The sequence below is a fragment of the Trichoderma camerunense genome (genome assembly GCF_050948025.1).
Source record: "Trichoderma camerunense strain CBS 138272 chromosome Unknown V8C40scaffold_7, whole genome shotgun sequence".
Classification (NCBI taxonomy): domain Eukaryota; kingdom Fungi; phylum Ascomycota; class Sordariomycetes; order Hypocreales; family Hypocreaceae; genus Trichoderma; species Trichoderma camerunense.
Genome location: NW_028145363.1, coordinates 306,277 through 331,163, shown reverse-complemented (window position 1 = coordinate 331,163; position 24,887 = coordinate 306,277). Strand labels below are relative to the sequence as shown.

At 50.9% G+C, this 24,887-nt stretch overlaps 8 protein-coding genes and 1 non-coding gene across 9 annotated transcripts; 2 read left to right on the top strand and 7 right to left on the bottom strand.

Moving 5' to 3' along the window:
- Positions 1 to 241: 241 nt before the first annotated feature.
- V8C40DRAFT_242326 (acyl-CoA dehydrogenase/oxidase) lies at positions 242 to 1,783 on the bottom strand. Its single transcript, XM_083215193.1, has 2 exons — positions 1,487 to 1,783; positions 242 to 1,381 (listed from the first exon to the last, which is right to left on the bottom strand). Exons 1-2 carry the CDS (start codon positions 1,671 to 1,673, stop codon positions 309 to 311), a joined length of 1,260 nt encoding a protein of 419 aa, XP_083074072.1. The 5' UTR covers positions 1,674 to 1,783; the 3' UTR covers positions 242 to 308.
- Positions 1,784 to 2,213: 430 nt separating this feature from the next.
- V8C40DRAFT_200844 (uncharacterized protein) lies at positions 2,214 to 3,484 on the bottom strand. Its single transcript, XM_083211979.1, has 2 exons — positions 3,003 to 3,484; positions 2,214 to 2,940 (listed from the first exon to the last, which is right to left on the bottom strand). The coding sequence occupies exons 1-2, from the start codon at positions 3,276 to 3,278 to the stop codon at positions 2,542 to 2,544; spliced, it is 675 nt and encodes a 224-aa protein (XP_083074071.1). The 5' UTR covers positions 3,279 to 3,484; the 3' UTR covers positions 2,214 to 2,541.
- Positions 3,395 to 5,336, bottom strand: V8C40DRAFT_200803 (Zn(II)2Cys6 transcription factor domain-containing protein). Its single transcript, XM_083211978.1, has 6 exons — positions 5,018 to 5,336; positions 4,868 to 4,964; positions 4,757 to 4,809; positions 4,191 to 4,697; positions 3,504 to 4,130; positions 3,395 to 3,397 (listed from the first exon to the last, which is right to left on the bottom strand). The coding sequence occupies exons 1-5, from the start codon at positions 5,075 to 5,077 to the stop codon at positions 3,618 to 3,620; spliced, it is 1,230 nt and encodes a 409-aa protein (XP_083074070.1). The 5' UTR covers positions 5,078 to 5,336; the 3' UTR covers positions 3,395 to 3,397; positions 3,504 to 3,617.
- Positions 5,337 to 7,790, bottom strand: V8C40DRAFT_200796 (MFS transporter). Its single transcript, XM_083211977.1, has 4 exons — positions 7,087 to 7,790; positions 6,322 to 7,029; positions 6,092 to 6,257; positions 5,337 to 6,024 (listed from the first exon to the last, which is right to left on the bottom strand). Exons 1-4 carry the CDS (start codon positions 7,254 to 7,256, stop codon positions 5,596 to 5,598), a joined length of 1,473 nt encoding a protein of 490 aa, XP_083074069.1. The 5' UTR covers positions 7,257 to 7,790; the 3' UTR covers positions 5,337 to 5,595.
- Positions 7,791 to 10,720: 2,930 nt separating this feature from the next.
- Positions 10,721 to 13,732, top strand: V8C40DRAFT_274263 (1-phosphatidylinositol-4-phosphate 5-kinase; the record flags this gene model as incomplete). The annotated part of the gene is made up of 3 exons (XM_083220587.1): positions 10,721 to 11,919; positions 12,028 to 12,991; positions 13,058 to 13,732. 3 exons carry the CDS (start codon positions 10,721 to 10,723, stop codon positions 13,730 to 13,732), a joined length of 2,838 nt encoding a protein of 945 aa, XP_083074068.1.
- Positions 13,733 to 14,670: 938 nt separating this feature from the next.
- Positions 14,671 to 14,771, top strand: V8C40DRAFT_t103. Its single transcript has one exon. It is a non-coding gene; the product is annotated as a tRNA-Ala (tRNA).
- Positions 14,772 to 15,235: 464 nt separating this feature from the next.
- On the bottom strand, positions 15,236 to 18,627 carry V8C40DRAFT_274262 (heme peroxidase; the record flags this gene model as incomplete). The annotated part of the gene is made up of 5 exons (XM_083220586.1): positions 15,236 to 15,787; positions 15,865 to 17,903; positions 17,960 to 18,152; positions 18,215 to 18,453; positions 18,510 to 18,627. 5 exons carry the CDS (start codon positions 18,625 to 18,627, stop codon positions 15,236 to 15,238), a joined length of 3,141 nt encoding a protein of 1,046 aa, XP_083074067.1.
- A 3,447-nt stretch (positions 18,628 to 22,074) lies between these two features.
- On the bottom strand, positions 22,075 to 23,565 carry V8C40DRAFT_274261 (AMSH-like ubiquitin thioesterase; the record flags this gene model as incomplete). Its single annotated transcript, XM_083220585.1, has 2 exons — positions 22,075 to 23,358; positions 23,428 to 23,565. 2 exons carry the CDS (start codon positions 23,563 to 23,565, stop codon positions 22,075 to 22,077), a joined length of 1,422 nt encoding a protein of 473 aa, XP_083074066.1.
- Positions 23,566 to 23,760: 195 nt separating this feature from the next.
- On the bottom strand, positions 23,761 to 24,883 carry V8C40DRAFT_242310 (tubulin-binding prefolding complex subunit YKE2). The gene is made up of 5 exons (XM_083215192.1): positions 24,746 to 24,883; positions 24,582 to 24,673; positions 24,427 to 24,497; positions 24,238 to 24,362; positions 23,761 to 24,163 (listed from the first exon to the last, which is right to left on the bottom strand). Exons 2-5 carry the CDS (start codon positions 24,640 to 24,642, stop codon positions 24,055 to 24,057), a joined length of 366 nt encoding a protein of 121 aa, XP_083074065.1. The 5' UTR covers positions 24,643 to 24,673; positions 24,746 to 24,883; the 3' UTR covers positions 23,761 to 24,054.
- Between the last annotated feature and the right edge of the window lie 4 nt (positions 24,884 to 24,887).

The window sequence follows — 24,887 nt, the reverse complement described above, 5'->3', positions numbered from 1 at the left end:
CTCAAGCCATTCATAACTTTAACTACCTAACATCTTGTCCCGAATCACGGACCGAACGCTTGATAATCTGTATAATAGATGCTACTATGAGTGAATAGGTATACATGATGATAATATGTATAGTAGATGCTACTGTCAGTACCTAAATGTACATAACTTTTGGCCTGTGCTAGTTGGCATCCAAACCACGGCCGCTCAAGCACAGTTTGACGAGGTCTATGAAACGCAGTCAATATACGTGTTATACTATACGTCCTGTATGTGATTATATGCTTTTATTTCATCATCATCTATATTGCTAGCATATTTTACACAAAGGCTTGTATGCCGGTAATCGCCCTGCCCAAGATCAAACTGTGGATATCACTCTGTCCCTCGTATGTCTGCGTCACAAACAGGTTCGCCACATGTCTTCCAATGTGATACTCGTCGCTCACAGCGTTTCCACCGAAAATCTCCTGCAGCACGCGGACGTTGCGCAAGGCTGAATCACAGTTCTGTCTCTTAACCATGCTAATCATTTCGGGAGTCACCTTGCCCTCGTCCTTGAGCCTACCGACCTGCACCGCAGCCAGTGTGCCATAGGCGGCATCTGTGGCGGCATCGGCAAGCTTCTTCTGAATGAGCTGGTACCTAGCCAGAGGGTTGCCCTTGAATTGCTTGCGCTCCAGGGAGTAGGTGCGAGCTCGAGCAATGGCGTCCTCCAAGGCGCCCATGACACCGAGTGAGATGCCGTATCTGGCACTGTTGAGGCAGCTAAAGGGTCCCTTGAGGCCTTCGACATCAGGGAACATGTTTGCTTCTGGCACCGGAACGCCGTCCATCTGGATCATGCCCGTGATGGAAGCTCGGAGCCCGTTCTTGTCCTTGATGGCAGGTGTCTCGAGTGTACCAGGCGGGCAGTCCTTTCTCTCAATCAAGAAGCCCCTGATCTTGCCCGTCTCTTGCAGCTTGGCCCAGACCAACAGCACATCGGCAATTGGGCTGTTGGTGATCCAGGTCTTGGCTCCGCTCAGTGAGTAGTATCCCTTCTTGGTCGGATGCGGCTTCGCGACGCTCTCCATGCTGCCCGGGTCACTACCGTGATTGGGCTCCGTCAGGCCAAAGGCGCCAATGAGCTTGCCCCTGGCCATCTCGGGAAGGAATCTCTCCTTCTGCTCCTCGGTGCCGAACTCGTGGATGCCACCCATGACGAGGGACGACTGCACCGACATGCCAGACCGGTAGCCGCTATCGACTCGCTCGACCGCTCGTGTAATCAGGCCGCCGGCCACCGAAGAAACGCCAGCGCATCCGTAGCCCTTGATGCTGGAGCCAAGCAGACCTAGCTCGCCCATCTCTTCGAGGATCTTGGGGTCATAGTGTTCGTCTCGGTAGGCCTCTGGAGGAAGAGAATCAGAAGTCAGCGAGTCAGTCAGCAATGCCGCACGAATGGCAAATATGAAGCAGCATCATGTAAATGCAGAGAGAAAGGGTGACGCCATACGCAAGACCCTGGGCTGTAGCCGTTCCTGGCAGTATCGCTCTGCAGTTTCCGCAATGGCCTGCTCTTCCTCGGTAAAGAGGTTATTCGCATTGAGGGGATCCTCCCAGTTGAACGTAGCGTAGCTTCTCGCCGCGGCCGGTCTCGCAACAGCCGTGCGGGCAAAGGCTCTGAAGGATTGTCGCAACATGGTCAATCGGGTCCGTCCTCGTCTGCAGAGAGAAGAATTGGAATTAGAATTAGAATTGGCACAGCCGTGTACATGTTGAAGTTTGAGTTGAACGAGGCACCCGCTGCGTTATGTATTATTCAATCCATTAGGTATTAAGTCGGCTAATACTAGCATCATCCTCTCTGCTCCTCGGCAACTTCCCCAGAATCGCGCCCTTAACGCGCTAAAGCCAAGCACTAATCCGATGAAACCCGGCCATTGCCTTCTGTGGAGGGCGCTGGAACGACATTCGTTGATGCAAATCTCCACCGGAATCTCCACCGCCGCCGCGGCACATGATGCGCTTGCAATTGCTCCGGACGATGCCTTAGTAGGTACTAGTAGGCGTCATCCGAGCAGGCTAAAAATGGAAGATATTAGGAGAAACAGTACAAACAGATCCTGTAGTTAAGGTACATGTATCTAACCTCATGTTCCATCCCGATATCGGGATTCAGGGATGGGTTGTTGTAAATACCTTACATGAAGGCATCATGAGGTACATGAAGACTCAATATGGGTGGGTTCATTATCTTTCTAGTATCTGCTACTATAGCTATGTTCTCCTAATATAGCATATCTTTTCTGGTATCTGCTCATGGATTCAGCAGTAAGTGGCATGGCGTACTACTTATGGCCGAGTATTCCCATCTCTTTGTTTATAAGACAGACGCATCTTCACCATATGTATCTGCTTTGAGAAGAGACGGCATAGACCCCAAAGAGTTGAAAGAATACCTTGTATCAATACAGACAAAGCTCTACTCTCTAACTCACTACTGAGTGGCTGCACAGCTGTATCAACAACGAATCATGCCGTCACTCTGGACCTCAACTCTCGCTTAAATCACTTTTCTTTGTCTTCCTCCTCCCTCTCCTTCTTGTAAGCCTGGCTCAGCCTATCCAGATCACCGGTCGCCATCACGATTCCCGCCACCACCAGCGGACCGGCTCCTCGTTCTCCCACAGGAGTGCTTTGTCGAGGGCTCCCAATGTCAGAAGGACTGTGCCGTTCTAGCGAGCCTCGCGCTCTTCGCCTCCTCTCTCGTCCGTCTTGAAACTTCGGCATGTCAAGCTGAGCGGTTGCTGAACCTCGACAGGACTTTGGAGACTCCCAGGGGCGCCGGCGGCGGAAACGGACGGCGATACGTTCACGGAAACTGTAACCTGGTGGTGTGGTAGGCTGAGAGCGAGAACCACGCCGACTATACTGGTGCTGCCATCCTCCCACTTGGCGCGAAGTTGCCTTGTAATATCTTATTAGTTGTCTGGCTGCGTGTATATTGGAATTCGTAGGCAATCAGTTACCCAAGGCTGCCTTGTAGCGTTATTTAAATCCGGACACGATATCATGCACTGATCAATCATGCCCGGCGAGCCATTCTGTGTGGTGGCTGGCCACAGCTGTGAAGCCTGTATAGAATTCGGTCTTGGTAGCCCTCGATCTCCCGAAAAGAGCTTGCCACTTTGCGGTGGGCTCATATCGACAGGTCCTTCGGTTGGTTGGGGTTGGCTCATTAAAGGAGAAGGCTGACTAGAGGGTCGTGCTGGCGATTCGGGCGATTCGTTCGAGTTATTGTTCATTTTCGAGGACTCTGTGAGATGTTGCCGGCCGGATCGCTAGGGGGTTTGGGTGATGGAGCAGCTGGTTATAGATGCCTTGAAGCGGAGTTGTTGCGATATTTGACTGCGACAAGCGCCATCTAGGTACATGCATTCAGTCAAGAGTCAGAATTATTCAGGGTTGGGAAAAGGGGGTTTGAGCCACGCGCAATGCATGCGAAGTGGCCTCCCACCAGAGGTTCGTACCTTCCAAACTACCATCTTTTCACCAAACAATGTGAACGTTAACAGCGGCTTATAGGCCCCCGTAACTTGCAGCTTCCTTCCAGGCTATTTTTCATGAAACGACACTACCACTGATCATCCTATTAGAACAAACCGTCCACGCCAGTCAGCATATAGCTGTGCCGCCTCTTGTTTTTGCATGGAATTGGTCGCATATTGAGCGACCAAGCTCGCCGCGGCAGTAACTTGCAACCCGACGTTGAACGGTAGGAAAGGTTGGTTCATCAAATGCTTGGAATCTGCAAGGATAGCTGTCGACAGAGATTCTTGCCTCTTGGGATTGGAACCTGATGCACTTGCTGACACGAGTTCTCGTACGTTCACAAGAAGTCGGACTATGCGTTCAAAATCCGCAATGTGGTCAGGACGGGCAAAATTGAAAGTTGCTCCTTGGCCGTGACCCAGGTTTACGCCGCTAATTTTCCGCCGCTCGATAGTCTTATGGCCCAAAATCTCCCCTTTGTCTTCCAAAAGAAGTGTGTCAATGACACGGTCGAACTCGGTTTTCTCACGGTGCCGAAAGGGTATGTCCATCCAAGTCTGAGACCCAAGGAATGACATCTTGCGAGTAGAAAGTGTCACGTAGGACTGCATAAAAGTAAGTATCATGCCAATGACTTTTAGTGATTAAATATCCCTCTAACTTACCATAAAAAACCGTAGCTGCCAGAATATCTCGAAAAATGGCGATTCCTGACAGCCTTGAGGTCCAACTTGCTCCAGGAGGCCCAGAGCGCCATAAGCATGAGGGAACCAAGAATCAGTAGCGAGAGGCGCCATCATCTCGAATTCCAACAATGCCATTGACATGAGAAGAAGATTTAAAATAGAAGCCAGGTGCTGATGTCTCTGCCATGGAACAAGCTGGTGGAGTTGGGCTTGATGTCGCTCCAAGCCGCTAGAGTAGTATCGATACGCCGCCGCTTTCAACGAAGCATCATTTTCTGGAAGAGCTCTAAAGGCCACTTTCATAGCTTGGAAGGGTAGCAACATTCGCGACTGAAAGTCTGCCGAGAGTGCCAATCGAGGAATCGACAAAAACCATGGATGAGGCGTCCACGGTGATAAATGGTACGATCCGATTTCGACTGCAAGGCGAGATACCACTTCATGCGCGCCGCTGCTAATACTAGGCGGGATTGTGAATATACTTGTCTGCTGGATATTGAACCCATCAGCACGCGCTCTTGTCACTTGATGAGACAGCCCCTTACTTGATGACCCCGAACCTGGCGAACGAGCTGCCGCTGCTGTTGTGGCTGAGACTCTTGACGACTGTTAATAAAAGACATGCGGATGCCTCATTAAGTGCATAGTTTACTTGCCATTTACACTATGGATGAAGATAAGGCCTTTGGTTGACCCGGGGCACTTCTTGTTCAGCCGTGTGCATTGAGAGCAGCTTGGTAGCTTGTTGTCACACTAGAGCCCAGTTAGTTCTGTCTTCTCTTATCGGGTGTGCGGATTTTGCTTGCTTTTATTTTTCTTCTTCTGCATGTCTGGCATGCATGAACTCTTTGAGAACCCAGTCTCATTTTACCTTGGGTAGGAACCAGGCTTCCTCCTACTTCAAGGCCTAAGTGTGGAATGTGAATGTAGGTGAGAAGAGTCGCGACACAGCTAGACGCCTCAAGTTGGACGAAAGTGGATGAGTAAGCAGCCTGGTTTAATACTGCACGAACAATGACCTCTGCTCGCCGCTTGTCTCCGGCTTCAACGCTGTTAAACCCCGTATATTCGATTTCCAATCCGTCTTCTTAATTATGAGGTCCAGAAGGAGTCATTTAGCAAATAATAAGAATGATAACGATAATGGTACGTGCGCTTCACACATGTCATGGTTTCCTCACTGAGCACTCCGTACATGTATTCTATTACCACCCTCACAATTGGTTTATGTCTTCCATCACATGTTCCTCGAAAGAATTGTGTTCCAGTACAGACGTAGAATAACTGAAAAAGGGAGGGTTGATAATCGCAGTATGCGTAGACGGCTAGGCATCACTAAAAACTGACCGAGACCTAGAGATTGTTCCTTCCCTTCCTCTGTCTCTCAGTGATTTAAATCGCTCCTGGCTCGGATCTTCTCCCCCTGGAAATACACCCAAAGGGGCAGCGGAATACCTATTGCGATGCTCAATCCGCCAAGGAAAGAATACGTTCCCCCCAGTCCCATCGCATCAATCATTTGTGGGGCGAATAGGGGGATGGCGAATGCAAGCAGCGAGCGAGCGAGCGAAGCAGCGGCCAGTGCAGCAGCCGAGTATTTGAATGCATCGATAAAGTACAGCTGCAGCGGCAACAAGATGGACATCATGCCGAATCCAAAAATGGACGAGCCAATGATGGGCAGCATCCAATGTTGATGTGTCTGCGCTGTCCAGCCGAACCAGAAGAGGCCGATGGGGACAGCAACGGAACCGAGAAGCATTCCCGGCATGCGAAACTCGGGCTTTGGGATACCGCCATTCTTCTTGGTCAACTGATGACCGGAGCGTTCGTGTCAGTTCGTTTACAGGAGATGGCGTGAGGGAAGTTTCGGCACTTACATTGTGATAGACCGTATTTCCAACCCATCCGCCCAAAGCCGTGGCAAATAGCTCTCCAAGTCCGCCTCCTATGTATGTCAGACCGGTTGGGCCAGGCTTAAATCCATAGGTCTCGCCAAATATTGTTGGGAAAGTCGTGAAAAACATGTTGAGGAAGCCGTAGACACTATAGGTGGTTGTTGTCAGTGGACACTGTCGAGAAGTCTTGGAATAAAGATATATGTACTAACAGTGCTCCGTAGAAACTCATGATGAAGCAAATAGGGCTTCTTGTGAGAAGCACCAAAGGCCGTATAGCTGCTTCTCTAGCTGACCCCGTCAGGGGAGTAGAAGACTGTGTCCGCTTGTCGTCAGCCGACGTCTCTGCCTTTTTATTGAAGAGCCCTGTTAATCCTCCACGCTGCGAGCCACGTTTTGATCGGATGATTGCATGGTCGGTCTCGGGAAGAAGAAATACGCTGAGAACCAAGGCTACGGCTCCAAGAGCGGCCGTAAGAACAAATCCGTACCGAACTCCAACTGTCTGCGTCAAATATCCTCCCATGATAGGACCAGTCGGGGGTCCTATCAGTAAACCCAAGCCATATATAGCGCTTGCTGGAGCCCGTTCCTCCAATATGAAAAGATCGGCTATAACCGCTCCCGCAATGGATATCGGTGTCGACGCTCCGATGCCAGCCAAAAACCGGAAAGCAATCAGTTGTCCAGTCGACTTGGCGAAGATACACCCAATACTAAACGCGGTGAATATGACGCTCGATATGTTAAGCACCCACCGTCGGCCATACATCTCAGACAACGGGGCAAATGCTAGTGGGCCAAGTGCCCAGGCCAGGAGATATATCGTCAGAGTCAACGCCAGAACGGTGTCGGATTTGATGGTGTATTTCTCTGCCAATTCTGGTAAACCGGGTGCCATGATGGAACTCGCTAGAGGACTACAGAAAGTAAGAGAGAGGACATCCATGTGCAGTCATCGGATGGTGAAAACTTACGAGATGAATGCTTGAAAGGAGACGAGGCCAATCGTCTGGTACTTCTTCGATCGAGGCCAGTTTAAAGGATTATCTTTTGATTCCAGCCATGTTTGATCAGTATCTCCAATCTCCAAGTTTGAGACTGACGGGGCCGTAACAGCAGATTTTTCCATGTCCGTGGCCTCCATGATGGCGATTCGCTGGTGCTTCTGCTTCTCGAGGCAATTCCCCTATGGATGCCATTGTTGAGAGCGTGTTTCCAGTATTTATAATCATCGTGAGAGGAGATAATGAAGAGTTTTGCAAGTTACGGTAAGAAAGATGTTATCTGGTTCTCGGTACTCTAACTTTATACAGAAGAATGGACCAAGGGGAAATATGTCCAATGTGATGTGATATCAAGCAATGGCCAGAGGCATATGAATGGCAGCTCGGGAGACTAGCCTATTCTGGATAGTGCGATTCTTGATCGAAGACATTGAACCTCAAGCTGCAGAAAAGGCACGATTAACTACTTCGTACACTAAGCCAAGAGTTCATTTGATTGGCGACTCTTGTTGGGTGTAAATGAAAGAGAAACCTATCTTAAATTTTCTAATTGGTAGAGGCTCCAATGTAGACTGCCTTGAGATGCCGCATGGTTCATCGTGGCCTTGAAATATTAGATGATTGCAGTTCTTATAGGGTAGCTAGTGGTATTTTGACGGCTATCAGGAAAGCTGAATCAAGCAGCTACACAGTTATGGAGAAATGACTATCCAAGATGCTGTTATTTAGTGTGAGTGAGATTTGGACAAAAGAGCCAATGTGTATGGTTTGCAAGAGGGAGCATGGAAGCATCGGATGTACGAGCATAATCGTAGCATCACATGTTGGCTGTTGGTTGAAGCTCGATCTTACAGGCAACATCATGTGCACCACAGAGGTACATGTAGGTATTTCCACAGAGTGTCCGCATATAACGGCACGAACTCAATCACACTTGGGCACAAAACTACTGTGTTACAGTACGATACATGTTAGATGGCGATAGTAGGTGCTATCCCATTCGAAACTCCGTGAACACAAGAACCTTGTTCCGTGGATTGTGAAAAGATCGACACGACCGATCATGACGTCGATGACGCCATGGTACTCAGACCAAGGTACCTCCACTGTCTCTCGGTCAAGGAGCTGCTGACCTTGATGTTTGCTTGAAGAAAGTCTCAAGGTAAGATAGCTGGAATTAAGGCAAATTCAAATGTAATACTGAGCGTGTACAGGTAAGCGTGCAGTATGTAGACGTTTCAGTCCCTACCAACGTGAGAACTCCTGCGTAGATAAGTTGCTCGAGTAACCTGAGGCTGCCCCCCTAGGAAGTTTTACTATAATATTATCCGTGTGTCGGCAGATGCATCCTTTTGAAGCAGGCGATGCGACATGGGGGCGACGGCGACAGGGCCTCGATTACCTACAGCCTAAAGAAGAAGCTTCAATTCTTCTTGTCCGTGGTTTGGTTCTCCTCCCTCTTCATCCTTCTCTGGCCTGTCCCGGGCTTTGCCTGTGCGCGTCCAACGCAGCAAGAATCGGGTTCCGGGGTTCCATTACCTTTTCTAGAAGACAGGGAGACTCTTTTTCATCGGCAGCAGAAATGAGAACTGGAGACAGGATTCAGGGATGGCGACAGCAATGTTTCTGAGCGAGAGGGGCTGAGTGCTTGTGCACGGCGCCAAGATATTACCAGTATTTATGCGCTGGCCCGGCAAGTTTCGGCCGGCATGGCTTAATATAATGGGAGAGGCAGTGCTGACAGGGCCACCTTTTTCCTTATGGATTTTTTATTTGGGTGGCAGGAATTGATTACGGAACATGGAAGCTCAAAGCAGAGTGGACGGGCGAGTGCGATTTGATCCGTATTCGATTTGATCCTTTAAACGTTAGGTTAGTGCCAAGCAGAGACGCTCAGGGGGGAACGAGTTTTAGGGAGTGTCCAATTTGATGTCAGTGTGCGGAGTTACCTGTTGGTGCGTGATAAATACAGCGCAAGAACGGGTACCGCCATTTCGGCTGGAATGGAACATTAGCCCTGCCGCCAATCCGCAGAGCCGTGGAAGTTGTGCAGACGGCGCCATGATACGATCGTCCAGATACGGAGTAGCAGTTCTTAAGTCCATGTGAGGAACTCCGGAGTTGGGTCTTGAATTGTTTTTTTCTCTCTCACGACATGGGTAGATTGGACACCGTGATTCTTCTTAGTAAGCCGGTTTCACCCATGCGGAATACGATGGATGGATTTGTTTGCTCTCGTCTGCCCCCTGGCTTGGTGCGGGCATGTTGGTGGAACGGTTTGAAGGCATTAGGCCAGAGCGCCAGAGCCTCCTGTAAATCATTTCTGCGAGTCACCATACGAGCAATACCGCCAAGTTGTCCGCTTCGGCATCCAAATGCGCAGCTGTGCAGTATCTGCTCCATTATAATTGATCTTACGCGTACGTACGAGTATGAAGACAGTACCTTAGCGGTACATGCACATGCAAGTCTGCCGTGGCACGCGCGCTGGGGGACCACGATGCGACAAAAATCTTGGCCAGCGCACAAAAAGCACTGCCTCAGATCAGCAGCGCGAACTCAGCTGAACCAGGTCCAACGCTGGATGGCACCAAAAACTGTCACTGTGTGTGTGCCCATCCATCGTCCATCCAGTATCAGTTCAGTAGCAGAAGTCCAGTACATGAAAACCATTGATTGATTCCATCCGTGATATCAATCCCGTGCATGTTGAGTCAACAACTTTCGGAGTGCCGTGATGGGACTCTCACAGCGGCTGAGCGGCCGCCCACTGGCTGGAGCCTCTCCATAATATTGAGCATCGGCAGGGCTCCAGCGTGCTATGCAGCAAGTCTCCAGGTTTTTCCAAGTTCCATGGATGTTCAAGCAACAAGTTCCCATCAACTGCACGCTGATCCATTTTTTCCCTCGCCCATTTCCGCTGCCAACCCCCTTGACCCATTAGCGCAGCCCGGAGGAAACGACAAACCCGCCACTGCCCAAGACCAGCCTCATTTCAATTTTCCACGTTGGACCCCGACAGCCCGCTGCCAGAATTGTCCCTGGTAGGGCCAGAAGGGCAAGGAACAGTACAGTAAGCCTCCGAGCGCTGCGTTTTGCGTGTTCGTGTTCCAACGTTGCTCGTTCTCTTTCCATTTCCATCATCAAACTCCATCAAAACACACTAGACATCATCGATACACCAAAATTCGAGCAAACAAACAGCACCAGACCGCGCAGCTCAGCACTGCACAGCACAGCGCAGCCCCCCCCGAAGAGCCCTAAACGTGCACTCAGCTCTCCCCTGGCTGGCCCTTCTAGGCGCCGTCCCTCGCTGCAGCCCCCCGGGCTATTCGTCATCCAATCCCCTCCCCAGCGCTGCGCCAGTGGGTCGGCGCGCCAGTCTTTCCTCGCTGCTGCTGCTGCGTTAGTTCTGCTTGTCTCTGCCCAATCTCCTGCACCATCCAATCCGCGAGAATCAAGCCCGGTGCAACGACCTTCTTGGCCGCTGCCAGCAAATCCCCCATCCCATCACCACTCACATTCACCCCGTCGATCCAGGAAGCATCGCTCAATTGGTAGCATTTAGCACCCGCCTGCCGCTCGCGTCCGCCGTCGCAGCGAAATGCCCTCGTTCCTGACCCAAGACAACCCGACAGTCTTTTCCAACGGCTCCGTAATCAAGCTCAGCGACCACTTCGGTGCAAAGGACCAGGCGAATGAGGCTTCCATAACCGACGCCCGGTCCTACGCCGTCCATGAGCGCTTCGACGAGAGCTCGACACTGTCCACCCGCGACTCGGACGTTTCGGACTCGCCCGTGCCCTTGAGCGACCTCGACCGGTGGAGAGACGACGCCAGCGGCAACGAGACACGTCCTACCAGCATGAGCTCTCTCTCCAACGGCAAGAGTCTGCCTGGCGGTTACGGCGTCCAAGGCTTTGGGCAAGATCTGGACGTGCAAGACGTTGACCATGCCCTGTCCAATGGCACCGCCTTTTCTCTCCCTCATCGCTCCGTGCCACAGACCAGCAATGGGCTCGAATTCTCGCATGCAGCTGCAGATGCGGCCCGCAAGCCAGCGAGCAATCAGAATCACAGGGCATCGACAAGGAGCGTCCAGGACGATGTCTCTGCTACCTTCACCCGACCAACTCCGCCCCCCACAGACGCCGAGTCGCACAGCCCGCCTCAGCCTTGGACACCGTCTCTGACGCCTGCATCGCCCATGGCGTCCGACCTCGCCCTGCCGCAAAACTACAACACCAGCATCAACCCAAACCCCCAGCGCTTCTCATCTCCCGCAACCTACCAGCCCAGCGGCTCCAACTCGGCGCCCTCACTGTCCGCTCACTTGCAGCCCCCAGGCCCCGGCATGGGACCCAAGCAAAGACATACGCTTGAGGTGCCCAAACCACCATCAGGCAGAACCTCGAGAGAACTTGATACCGCCCAGGCTAGCGGACGCTTCTCCCCCACAGTCGCCAGCCCTACCGGCCGCGCCGCTTCCTTCAGCCTTGCCCGGCGGACAACGAGATCCATGCAGTCCGATGCCCCCCGGGACGAGATTGCTCCCGACGAAGACGCCATGCGATGGGCCGAAGTATATCGACAGAAGCGGGCCAGCAAGCGGAGACGGAAGGAGGAAGAGGACGATGACCGCGTCTTGGTTGGCACCAAGGTTGACGAGAGCCATGCCAACTGGGTGACGGCCTACAACATGCTAACGGGCATCCGTGTTTCCGTTTCGAGGACAAACGCAAAGTTGGACCGCGAATTGACCGATGCAGACTTCAATGTTAAGCAAAAGTCTACATTTGATATGTACGTAATCGCAACGCTGCTCCCCTTTAACCTCTCACATGCTTTGCCTAGCGGACTTCTTCGTCTCGTATGGCGCCATCAAATGCTAACATCATCGCGTCTCCTTAGCACCGGCAACGAACTCGTCCCCTCGGCCAAGTACGACTTCAAATTCAAAGACTATGCTCCTTGGGTCTTCCGTCATCTGCGAAACGCCTTCCGTCTGGACCCGGCCGACTATCTCATGTCCCTGACTGGCAAATATATACTCTCGGAGCTGGGCTCCCCGGGCAAGAGCGGCAGCTTTTTTTACTTTTCTAGAGATTACAAGTACATCATCAAGACCATTCACCATGCCGAGCATAAATTTCTGCGCAAGATCCTCAGGGAATATTACGAGCATGTCACCAAGAACCCGAATACATTGTTGTCTCAGTTTTACGGCCTCCACCGAGTCAAGATGCCCTACGGAAAGAAGATTCATTTCGTCGTCATGAACAATTTATTCCCCCCGCACCGAGATGTCCACACAACATTTGATCTCAAGGGATCGACTATTGGCCGAGATTACAGAGAGGAAGACTTGGACAAGAACCCTCGCGCGACCCTCAAGGATTTGAACTGGCTCCGACGAAAGCAGAACCTCGAACTGGGTATTCAGAAGAAGAAGCTGTTCCTTGAGCAGCTACAACGGGATGTGGCCCTCCTCAAGCGTCTCCATATCATGGACTATTCCTTGTTGGTCGGCATCCATGATCTTTCCCGTGGAAATGAAGAGAACCTGCGCGGAAAGACTTTGCAAGTGTTCAACCCTGGCGGCGAGAAAAGCACCGACGACGATCTCCAGGCTTCCCTTCTGCGAACACCGTCAAAGCTGGAGAATTACCGCAAGGCAAAGGAACTGCGGCAGATGGTCCAGAAAGAACGCCCAGTGCCCATGGGCGTGGCCAACGACCAGATGCCCGAGGAGGTGGGCGAGGATCGTCGTGGGCTTCTTTTCAACCAAGACGACGGTGGCTTCAGAGCAACCCACGAAGACAATGAACCGGCAGAAGAGATTTACTACCTGGGTGTCATTGATTGTCTAACTCACGTGAGTCGTAGGATGGCGCCGTGTCGCTACTCAGCTTTGTTGAAATCTCGGCTAACATCTTCATAGTACGGAATGATCAAAAAGATCGAACATTTCTGGAAAGGTCTCTCGAATGACAAGAGCAAGATATCCGCTTTGCCGCCGGACCAATACGGAGATCGCTTCTACCACTTCATCCAAGGTATCACCATGTCCGCTGAGGAGGCGAAACGAGAACGTGCACGCAGAGACCAAGAAATGCTTGCTCAGGCACAGAAGCAAGAAAGGTCGAGGCAGAGCACGATTCCCCCGATGCCGATGCACCAGCCCCCACCGCCTCCAGTCGGAATACACTCTAATGGGCGAACGCCTGAGGCTCAGATACCCGAGCGAACCCTCAAGACTACCGCCATGCCCGGCGCTCGTGACTCACAGCACGAGGCCGTTCTTCCCGTGGTAGAAGAAGCCGGAGAGAGCAGCCGAGACGATACGGAACGATGGATCCAAGGCACCTCTTGGAGCAACAACATGGCCGAGCCTAGCCGCGCGCCTCCGCCGACCCCTCCTCCTCACGACCAAACCTATCTTAAGCCCGATAGCTCTGATAGTGGCTACGGCGACAACAGCAACGGCACTGTGAGCAGGGACAACTCCCTCAAGGTGGCCCGACCGACGAGCCGAGGGAGTCTGAACAAGCATCTACCACCGCTCCCCAAGAAGGAGAACTCGCAACAACCAGGTGGAATTAGAATGGTTCAGTAGACGGACTACAAACTGTTGGACCTCGACTCCGTCGCTGATGGATTGGAAATTGATTGGTATTACGACAAAGCACGGCATGGCGCATAAAATCAGCGATGTTCACTATAAACAAAGGGTCCAGACTTTAACCCATTTTTTTTTTCTCTGATGATTCCGCATGAAGGACAAGGAAACGGGTCGGGCGGAATTGCTGGGCTCTATGATTTTAAACACTGTTTTGCAACATAATCAGCACCTCGCGTTTCTCTTTTTTCACTTTTCATTGCTTTTTCTTTTCTCATCCCCTTTCTATCCCCCATTCCTGCTTGACGGCCATTGCGTTTTTCTTCTTCTCCCCATCTGATTGTTTCCTGTTGGCCAAGCTCTTTCCTGTCCTTTTGATTGGGTTCATATTTTTTTTTCCTTTTGTCCTCTGAGGAAACGGCATCTTTTACTCTCCACGTGTCTTTTTGTCTCCTTTTTCTTCTTTTCATTTTGAGTCTTGTTTTTTCCTATGTGTGACATGGGAGTGGAGAGAAACAGCGGCGGAATGGGCGTGCAGATTGTTTGTTGTAGGTTGAAAGAAGAGAAAAAAAGAGAAAGACAGAGAAGGGAAATTTGTGCCCCCGTGTTGGGGGCTGTGGTTGCAAAGTGTGCTAATATTGGCTTTTATTACAAGACGTGGATGATACCATTGACCGCATTCGACATACATACAGACAGTTGATATTTTTTTTTTTTTAAGTAGATTCGGTTGTTTATTTACCTGCATCTCCATGCTCTCGAGAATTCTGCTTTGTCTTTCCTTTTCTTGTGACTGTCCTATGCTGTGTTGTATGTTGGTGGTGTGAGATGTGTCTAGGGGGGATGGCTAACAAACAATCTGATTTGGGAGAAACTGTTTGCTGGGGTTAGCTTGATAGAAGCGCTTTTGGCCGGAGGTTTTCAACGCATAGCATGGGCGGATGGTTTAGTGGTATAATTTTCCCTTAGCATCGTGGAACCTACTGGTTGTACAACCGCATGGGAAAGGTCCGGGGTTCGATTCCCCGTTCGTCCAGCGTTCGTTTTTTTTTCTCCGACTTTTTTTGTAATGTCTATTTGAACACAACCTTCTCTCTTTTTGCTATCTATTTTCTTTTGTTGATACGGTGGTTGGTTCTTATTTATTACTTGTGGAGTGCTTGGAGTTGAGGGATAGATGTTGTAGTTGACTGCTACCGAATTGGTATCAGCAAATATAAAAAAGCGCAAACCAACATTTGAACACATCTAAAGATGCAAGAATTCAGGTCAGTAAAAGAGTCCCAATGTTTGAATTGTATACTCCGTATTAGATAGGATGTAATAGCTGGTTCTGATTAGCTCTTTGACAAGTAAATATCCATTAAATAACATCATATCATAATTTACCCTCCCGATGATTCACACTAAATAGTAACCAAATTCTCAATTTCTTCAAAACTTCATAGGGTATTCACTCTTTTCTTTTCGCTTTCATTTCTCCTCAATCTTCCCATTCAGCTAATTATCCCAAGTAACCTTCATCGACACAGGGAAGGGCGTAAGAGTGCCCCAGTCCTCGCTCAGATACTCGCAGTGGCCGCCCTGTCTTGGGACCTTCTTCAGCTCGCCCTGAGGCCCAGCAACCCTCTTCAAGCCCTGCTTCTTGAAAATAGCACGGAAGAGCTCCACCAATGCAATCTGGCTGGCCTCTTTGTCCAAAACCCTGTGCGTGCCGGCGCCAAACTGGATGTACGACTCGAGAGGGCGGCGAGGGTCAACAGTTTCCGGGTTGGGGAATTGAGTCGCATCACGGGCACCGGAGACAAAGGACGCAAAGACCTTGTCGCCTTGGTTGACGCTGATTTTGCGGCCGTCATCTTCGGTGATGATGTCGGGGCCGGTGGAAATCTGATGCAGGCCAAAGGCACCGGCCATGCGGACGCCCTCCATGGCGAAGCCGAGGAGAAGAGCGTCGCTCTCGGGGCTGGGCTCCTGCGAGGCGAGGATGTGGAGATCGTCGACGTAGGCAGCGCCTTCGGAAGAAAGGTACCAGTCGAGAGCTTGGGCGAACTAAGTGGGAAGAGTACTGTTAGCTTCTGATAGAATGAAAAGGGACTTTACTTTAAGAAAAACATTTGAATACATACCAATCGGCCTTGAGTTGGAACAATAGCGGCAGCCGTAGGCAGGATCAATCCCCAGGCAATGTCGTGAGGACTCATGCCAGACTTGGCCAGAGCCTTGACAGCATTAACACCGGCAGTGGAAAGAGGATCGTTGCTGGTGTTGCCGGTGAAGAGGCGGAGGCCAAAAGATTTGGTGTACTTGATAGTTGTCTCAAGAGACTCTCCAAGAGCATCAGCAGCTTCCTTTGTCTTTTGTCTCAGGGAAAAGGATTTCACGGGATCAATATCCAGGAAGATGGTGGTGAAGATGGCCGCCAGCGAGGCGTACAGCTCGTGCTCAGAGAAGACGCCCTTGGGATTCTCCTGCGTCTTGAGGGGGATGTTGAAGATCTGAGCGGCGTAGTGGGTGTGAGCAGTGTTGCCAAAATCCCGAACAATATCGATGTGCTTCTTGCCCATGATAGTGTACGATTTATTGGCCAGCAACGTCTCGGCCGTCTTTGCGTAAAATGCCTTGACAGCACTCCTCCAGTTATCCTTGTAGAGCACGGATTCAAGCGTCTTGCGATCGTTGGCCTGCATGTAGCGGCCGCTGTGGCCAGAAAGAATCTCGAGACCTTCCTGCCACTGGACGCGGTACTTGTCCTCGTTTGCAATGACCTGCTTGAAGCCGCCAAAGGTGGTGATGTCGACGCGAGGAGTAGAGGCCCTCGGGCGCTCGAAGCTGAAGCGGTGGACGCGGTTCAAGCTGGTCAAGATCTTGCGGTTCTCCTGAGGGATGACCATGGGGTAGTGGGCATAAACGGAGTCTTGCTTGAAGTGGTTGGGGAATGCTCGGATGAAGAGTTTGTGGAACACGCAGCCGTGATTGACTTTCAGGTCATATTCAACCTCCTTGTAACCCCAGTTTGTGAGGTACCGTGGGTTGTAATCCGTGGTGTAGTGTCTATCGCCACGGACAAGGGAGACTGCATCGGACAAGACGACACGGGAAATGGTGTAAGTGGGAGCGATGCCGACACCAGGAACCATGGGTGATTTGGCCTCCTCAGCCACGATGCCAGGATAGAGTTCGACATAGTCGGGATGCTGGTACAAATTACGCAGAGCGTCAGCAACCTGGGGATCCGAGTTGATGTCCTCAAAGGTCGCGTAGGCCTTGAGACCAAAGTGCTTGCGGAACTCGTTCAAGCCAGTCAGGTGCCACTTTCGGCCACGAATGATGCCGAGCATCTCCACGGGCTTCATGATGCGAGGCACGTTGCGGGCACCGAAAGAACCACCTGGCTGCTCAATGGCCGTGGCGATGCAGTTGACGAGATCGTCATCGTCAAAGCGTCCGTCAGGGCCACGTGTGAAGCCGCCAAAGACGCAGTCGGCAGGGTCCTTGGGCATGCCCATGGCAAACTTGCGGATGGCAATCATTAGAGTGCGCATATCCATGGTGCCATAGTTCTCGCCCAAGAGGTCGTCATAAAAGGCGTGAATCCACTCGTCGTCCATCTCGGAGATGCAAGAGTGCCAGCGGTAGCAGAGGTTGAATTCCGCAGAGACGCTGTTGCCGACTCCTCGTTCAGAGCCCTTCGTAGTGCCGACGTCGACGCCGGCCTCCTGTCGAGGATCTAGCGTCCACTCGGTATCAACTCTGTTCAGGTTGATAATGTTTCGCACATAATCAACTAGAGTGATGTTGATGTACAGACCGGAAGTCACCAGGCGAGCCGTCTGGAACAACTCCTCGTCGTACTTCTTCCAAGCCGCAGTTGCGGCATCTCCTTGCAGAGTCGGAGAAGGCTTGGCGAATCTGTTGCCTTCATTGATGGCAGCCATGTTTGCAGCAACGTAATTGTGAACGCGGTTGAACATGACAAGGATAATGCAGACACCCGGCGGCATGCCCAGGAGTCGCTTGTCGGCAAAGGTATCAGGCTTCAACATGCCATCTTTGAATGTGCGAACCGAGTCCTGGGCATCTTGGCTATGGCCATAGAGGGGAGCTAGGTCGAGATATGATGATGAGTCGTTGATGTTGGGATCCCTTTCGTTGGTCCAGAACAGATCTGAAGTTATGATTAGTTATGTTCTTTTCTGAACGTGATCGCGCTGTAACAATTACCGTGGATGATAATGGTAGCCCAGTACCACAGAATGCTTGAGACGTTGTTGGGGTTCTTGATGAACTTGTCTCTGGCCATGATGGATTCGAAAATGGCTTCTGGGTCAGGCAAAGCTCCCAGTGGTACGACACTGGGATGGACTGAGCGAGAATAAGGAGTACCGGCTGCGCCGAGCTTGGGCATAATGGGGTTCTGGGCGGCCTTGATGAGTTTCTAATCGAAAATGCGTGTATTTGAATCATAAAAAAACTCACATTGTTGGATCCATCAGCTTGACGGAAGCGGAATTGGTCTCCCATGTACAACAATGGGGGATGTTCAAGAGAGTACCACAGCTCGTCAATAAACATATTGGTGAGCTGCTCTTGTCTTTTAGAGCCACCAGGTAGCGCAGCAACCAATTGGATAGTCTTCTCCATTATCATTGTCTTGTCATCGGATTGAGTCTCGCCCTTGAGCTTGGCAGTGATAATTGCCTTGAGGGTCTTGAGATCTAGGAGAAAGTGTCAGGATGTCAGATTTCACTAGAATAGTGGCACGATTATTTACCTTGGAAGGTGATTGTGCTCAAATCTTGCATCAACGATGGCCTGTTCTTAACCAACTGGTAGGTGCTATCTCCGGTCTTGTTAGGGAGAGGTCGGCGAGAAGCACGATATAGCTGCATCAAGCTGCCATACTTGACAGGCTTGGTCTTCTTTGCCTTTGCAACGGGGCCGCTGGGGTATTCGACAGTGGCATGGTTGCCATTGGGGGCATTTCCGCTGGAACTCATGGTGGACAGAATGTTGCTACTGGCCGGGTATCATAAAAGAGAATTCAGGAGCTGCAGAAAATGTGCAATGGGAGGAGAAAAAAAGGCAATGGACAAGCTCATGCAGCTGGGGGCGTCCCGGTGTCTTATCTACCATCCGGGTGTCAAGCCAATGCTCCTGCTGCCGCCGTACTCTCCCCCCTTTCAGAAACATGCAAGACCACAGACAGCATTAGTCCATCAAGCGTTATGGATACGAACATCTCCAATTAGCCAGTCAGAAACACCCGGGACGTGTGAGGGTTCGGGCCGCGGCCTGCGGCTGAACCAAAAATCTTAGCGACGGCATGCTGAGATCGACCCTGGGAACTAAGCCATTACTACATTGTAGAACGAGAAAGACGAATGACGAGTGTTGCGGCAGCTGGGTAGCCCACATGGTGTGTGTTGCAGTGTGCTACCGGCACCTCTGCAAAAGCCGTGTCTGCTTGCTCCAAGCTGTGATACCTCTAGCTCCATCCCAGGGGGATCAGAAAGGCTGGTAGCAGTGCTAGCACGGGATGTGTATTTCCCTATACGCCTCTAGCCGCCCTTATTGGAAGGCCTGTATGTCAGGGTAAGACATACATGCGGAGAGGACCGGGGATCATGACGGGATAGATTCCATCCAGTCGTCACGGGGAGACGGAATTTTGGTAAGAAAGAGCCCTCCCCCTCCTTGATGTTGGACTACACTCGCCCGCAGGAGGTGCCCGTGGCAAATGTCTGGACCTTCGTATCGTCGTACAACACATGTTGAACAAGGACAATCTTCCGATTGTCTCCCTTCTACCTCCCTCAGTCTCAGTCTCTGTCTCTGGCTCTGTGGGTCTGACTTCTCAGCTCACGAAGCTTGATATTGGGAGTGATCCATACTGTCAGGATAGACGAGTTGTGGTGAATCGAACCTTGCTGGTTCCCACTCCCTTCGACCCACCACATCTCGTTATGGACAACCAGATTGCGCCGTCGACTCTTTTGGAATCATGGGTGCGAGTGTTAGTCGGCCGTCACCTGAAAATGCCGATTCCCGCTAGAACTAGTGCTGCGGGTACAGCTCCGTACCCTTGGAGGATCGAGCTTCATGCGGTTAACCTGCTCAGGCCAACGTCAGATCCCTGGAATCATCTCTATGGCAGCTTCATCAAAGTTGGATGCCGGACAGATGAAGAGAACAAAGGACGCCAAGAGGCACGCGCGTGTGATTCGAGAGCTGCCGGTAACACGTCGTACGATTCTCAACAGCGTGGCCTTGGCTGTGTACGGAGAAGCTGCTTGGCCATTTGCCTAGAGTCAAGAGACAAAGCTGAGAGTCCCTCCCTCCCTTGGCTGCTGAACAAGCTGCCTCGGACGCTAATTGCACAAGCCTCATGCGCTGCAACAGACGTGCAGATGGCTTCAGTGCAAATCGGCCAATCCTGCCCAGCAGTCCTGGAGATAGCGGGCGGTCGAGTTTTCACCGTGCCGTCTCTTTCGTCCATGCCCCCGGTCTTGCTCGACGTCTGTCTAAGACATGCATATATAGGCGCCAGACTTTTACGAGCAGATCATTGCTCAGAATGAAATGTCGTCGTCCGGATTGGTCCCCGTCTCGGGGTCCACACTTCTCATGGAGAAATGAGAGGCGTGCTCGATGCCAGCTGAAAGCTGCAATGCTACGCCCATTGCGTCGAGCTTCCTGGTTGAATGGGTTTTTTGCGAATCGCCAGTTTCCCTCTCTCCGCCCCTGTGAGTGTTGCCTACGTATCCGTAACATCTATCATTCTGCACAACGCGATGCAATGCACCGGCATATACAAAGACTCAGAGCACATCCTGTGCTAAAACTTGAGTTGATACGCCGTCAAAGAGCCAGGCAATCTGATCCCTGCATAGATGTATGTGGAGAGGCCAATTGCTGAGACCAGCTCACCGGAGTCGTACTCGTACATCTATCGCCATGGAGACCATGCAATCAAAACGAGAGAGCAAAGGAATGGGCAAAATCAACGATCGGGATCCAATGGACTGAAGCTCGGAGATCCCAATGCGATCCATATGAATCTTATCACTAGCACATATATGGATTGATATAAAGAGATCGTTATTTGAACGCCTATTCGTTCATCCGCAGCTTGCAATATCTTCTGCTGGATATCCCGTAAGAGGCGGACCAGGGGGTGGTTCATCTTAGATAGGGCTCGATCCATTTGTTTGCTGCGGCTGGCCCAAGCTGGCTCCACTGTCACCGCAACTTGGTCCTCTTCATTCTGAAAACCGAGTGGTTGGCTTTGATGCTACTCGTACTTTGTCATGCCCCTTGGACGATTCAAGTTCTGATAATGCTTCATTTCGTGTCCTCGTTAGTATTTGTAGTAAGGTATGAGTTGTTGCACACAGCCCATGATCAAGCAAATATAATATTACAGTACTTTAGAAGTGCACCCATCTCGGAGGGTGATAGTAACCATCTTTGTCCACCACGCATCTGACAATCTCTCCTCGGATTCTTAACGCCCTGCATTTCCATGCCCTTGTCATGATTTCATGCCGCGATGTAGTCAATTGTACAAGCACATCGGTAGGGACGCAATCTCTTTGTGTGAAACCTTGGAACACTGGTCGCATGGGGGAATTACACAACAACGCGTCGCATGCGCAGTATTGACCGGGAGCTGTTCGAGCCAGGCAGTGACTTATGTGTTGCGTGTGAACCCGCCTGCTTCCTACCCAGTCTCATCGAAATGCGCGGTCAATCTTGGAAACAGGCCTTTGGTGATATAAATTCCTCGTAGCGACCATCTTACTTTCTTGGCGATAATATATCATAGCAAGACTTGAGCCGCGCATTTGTAGTCCACATGGATGATAGATTCTTTTTGTGACAGCCGTCATTTAATCGCGAGTTTTCAGCTCCTTAGATGTTTGGATATGATGATGGCTCCCAGACCAAGAAAATGCCAATAGAAGGAAAGGAAAAGGCCAAATATGCTCGCGTGAAAAGGGAAGAAAAAATCGCTGTAACATGACGGATTGCCAGTAATATAACGCTTCACGATGTTCCTTTGATAAATAAGTATTGAGGTCCAGGAGATGTGAGATTTTTCATCATTTCATCCGTAGGTCGACTACTTGCAAGGGCATCTTGTCACTCTCGTATACGTGCCCATTAGGGTGATAGGCCTCTCGGTAGAGGTTGTCAATAGAATGCTGATGAAATGTCTCTGTGCGATTACAGTTGAGGACGTGATCTAAACCAGGGGGGTGCGTGAGTCGAAAGATGCCGTGCCTAGATCCAGGTTAGTCAGAGTGCTGTTTGCGCGAATCGCCTACTTTTCCAACTTACTCATTGTATCTCGGTGCACACACAATGGCAATGCTTTCAGGCATCATTACTTGATATCCCGCATGGGTGTGGAGATCACGAGAACTCATGAAACACGTTTGTGTTGGATGCGTGTGTATCCAGCCCAGCATCAATAAATCCTCGCTCATACAGTAATCGAATAGAGCACTTTCGTTCTCTGTTTCACACGTATCAGGGGTGGATTTCTGATCCGGAATCAGGAGGCAGCGGACAAAGAGGGCGTTATTGATGGGCGTTCCGCAGAGGACGCCACAGGTCTCTAAGCCGGCAGCCGTGTTCTTGGAGGCAATTTCCAAGAACTTGGAGCGCAAGCTGCCGGGGAGAAATATTGATCGAATAGGATCCCCATTCTCGAGATAGCCTCCAGGCTTAAAGGCAAGGCGTTCTTTCTTTGGCTGAGGAATTTCCATTGAATCTTTGGGTGGAAGAGGAGGCTGATGAACATCAACTAGCGGCTGTGAAGGAGTATCTAGTGGTCGATTGTCATCGAGATAAGCTTTGCGGGGCACCTGAGGCGGGATAGCCGACTTTGAAGTATCGTATCTGTCTTCATGCTGCAAGGGAGGCAGGTCAAACTGCTCCTTTGGCGGTCTAGTAGGTTGGGCTTCTCTTGAGGATGAATAACGGCTTTGTTCGTATTCGACAGGCCTGGATTTGGAGAGTGATGGGTAGTAGTAGTTATGGGATGTCACTGGAGGACTCCGATCATCTTCCAATGCTGCATCAATATTTCTGCGCTCTTGGGCCATGTCGAGCGTACGTCGTGTTGCCTCCATCTGTCTTCGGAGATCACCATCGTCGAATTGTGACGTTCTATTCCCCGCAGCTCGCGCGTCCCAGACGCTACTATGCTTGCTTGCATGCTTATCTCGCTCTCGCCGGCTTAGCTCTTGTTGTGCTAAATCCACTGCCAGATCCTGGTGCTCAGCCGCGTCCAGAATTCTCGCGTTGCCACTCAGACTGGGATCTCGAGATGCAAAGGCTGCATATGACGATGCTGCCTGCTGTTTATGTCGTTCTATAGCGGGAGATGGCGTGGCGCGCTCCCATTCGTCATACAAAGCTTGAATCTCGGGTTTCAGCTGCTCAAGATCTTCGAGGACGCGAGGAATCCGCTTCGACAGTAATTTGAACGCCTTTTTATTTTCGGGGTCTTTGAATTGAGGGTGAGTGGGTAGAAACTTCAAGACCAAGACGGAGTGTCGATACAGCATCATGTAGGCTCGTCCGTAATCGCCATCCGATAAAGCAAACGATGCCTTGGAATCATGTCAGCGCATGGGTCAAAACAACTGGATAAGAAACAGTAACAGCATTTCTGCACTCACTTCTTGATAGAGTGTATCAGCCGCCCGAATCCAGTGCTTCATAGCGATATTGACGTTGAAGGCAAAGCTCTCGGCCTGAGCTACCAGCTCCTTGACGCTTTGCGGCCGGCCCGCGGCCATGCTCGGACGAGCCTCCATTGCGAAATATTGGACAAGATGGGCTTTGCGATATGGTTGGATAGCGTCTCTGCGAATCCTGGACTTTCTAGGGGAAATATCTCATGCTAGAAGCCCAGGCCGCCGCCAAATACTGCAGAGCAAAAGAGCTGCCTGGCAGGCAGAAGAATTAAATGGTCGTTGTTCCTGGCAAACTTGCAACTAACAGAAGCCGCAAGTTGACGTCGGCCCCTCCAAGACAAATATGGCGGGGCACGTAACCGCTGTAGACTGGGCGAACAGAAGGAGGGTTTAATTGCATGTGCAGTAACCTGGCGCGGCGACAATAGGTGCGAAAGTGTTTATATCGCGAACAAATCTTAAAAAGGGGCAGCACCATATCATGGAACATAAAGTACCTAAGTCTCATAGTGAATGTGAACATGAACACAAGAAAGGTTTGTAGCCTAGGAGAAAGTGCGTAGATGTGATGTCAAGTTAGCTTTTCATTTGATCTATTTGTCCCATCATCTATTGTGCCCCAATGGCCCCTTGAGCCCCCGCTTGAATCTGGATAATCTCAGTCTTCTTCTTCTCAATGTTCTCCTGCGTGTCCTTGATCTGGCCCTCTAATCTTGTGCTGCGTAAAGTTAGCCGTGCTCTTGAAATTTTAAAAGACAAAAGCATGTGAATAAATCATGCGTGGTGACCAACATTTCGCCTCCGATAAAGTCCAATCGACCCTTGACGGTGCTCTCAGCCTCGAACTTTTCCTGCTTCAGCAAGACAGGTCCCACAAGCTTGTAGATGGTCTCATCCTCGCCAATGTTTTCGAATTCCTTCAAACTGTTAGTTTCTAAAGGCTCGTTCAGGTCCCTCAGTAAGATTCCGAGTGACACCGACCTTTTGCACTCCGAGGTTTTCTTGTCTCTGACCCTCCAGCTTCTGGCGTGAGGCCACTGTGTTTTGGAGATCTAAAATAAATGAGCATTAGAAACCTCTGCACAACTAAAATGAGGTACAGCTAGGTGCAGTGAAGACGGCACCCCGTTACTCACCCTGCTGGAGCTTTTGATACTCCTCGGAAAGGGACTGCAGCTTGGCCTGGATCTCGGCCATCTTTGGAGCTCAACGCGTGATTGATGGTTACCTTGTCTGCTCGGTCAGTCACGGCCAGGCACAGTCCAATTCTGCGGAATCTTATATATCAGCCTAATCTTACCTGGCACGACTGGTCGATTCGATGAGTGCTAGAGTCGAATTGGTGACGCCCCGCTAAGTATCAGCAGGCAGCTCTAAATTGCGCCCCGTTACAGAGGTAAAATGTTACCCCGCCAGCGGTCAGTAGCGCAGGTACGGCCTCC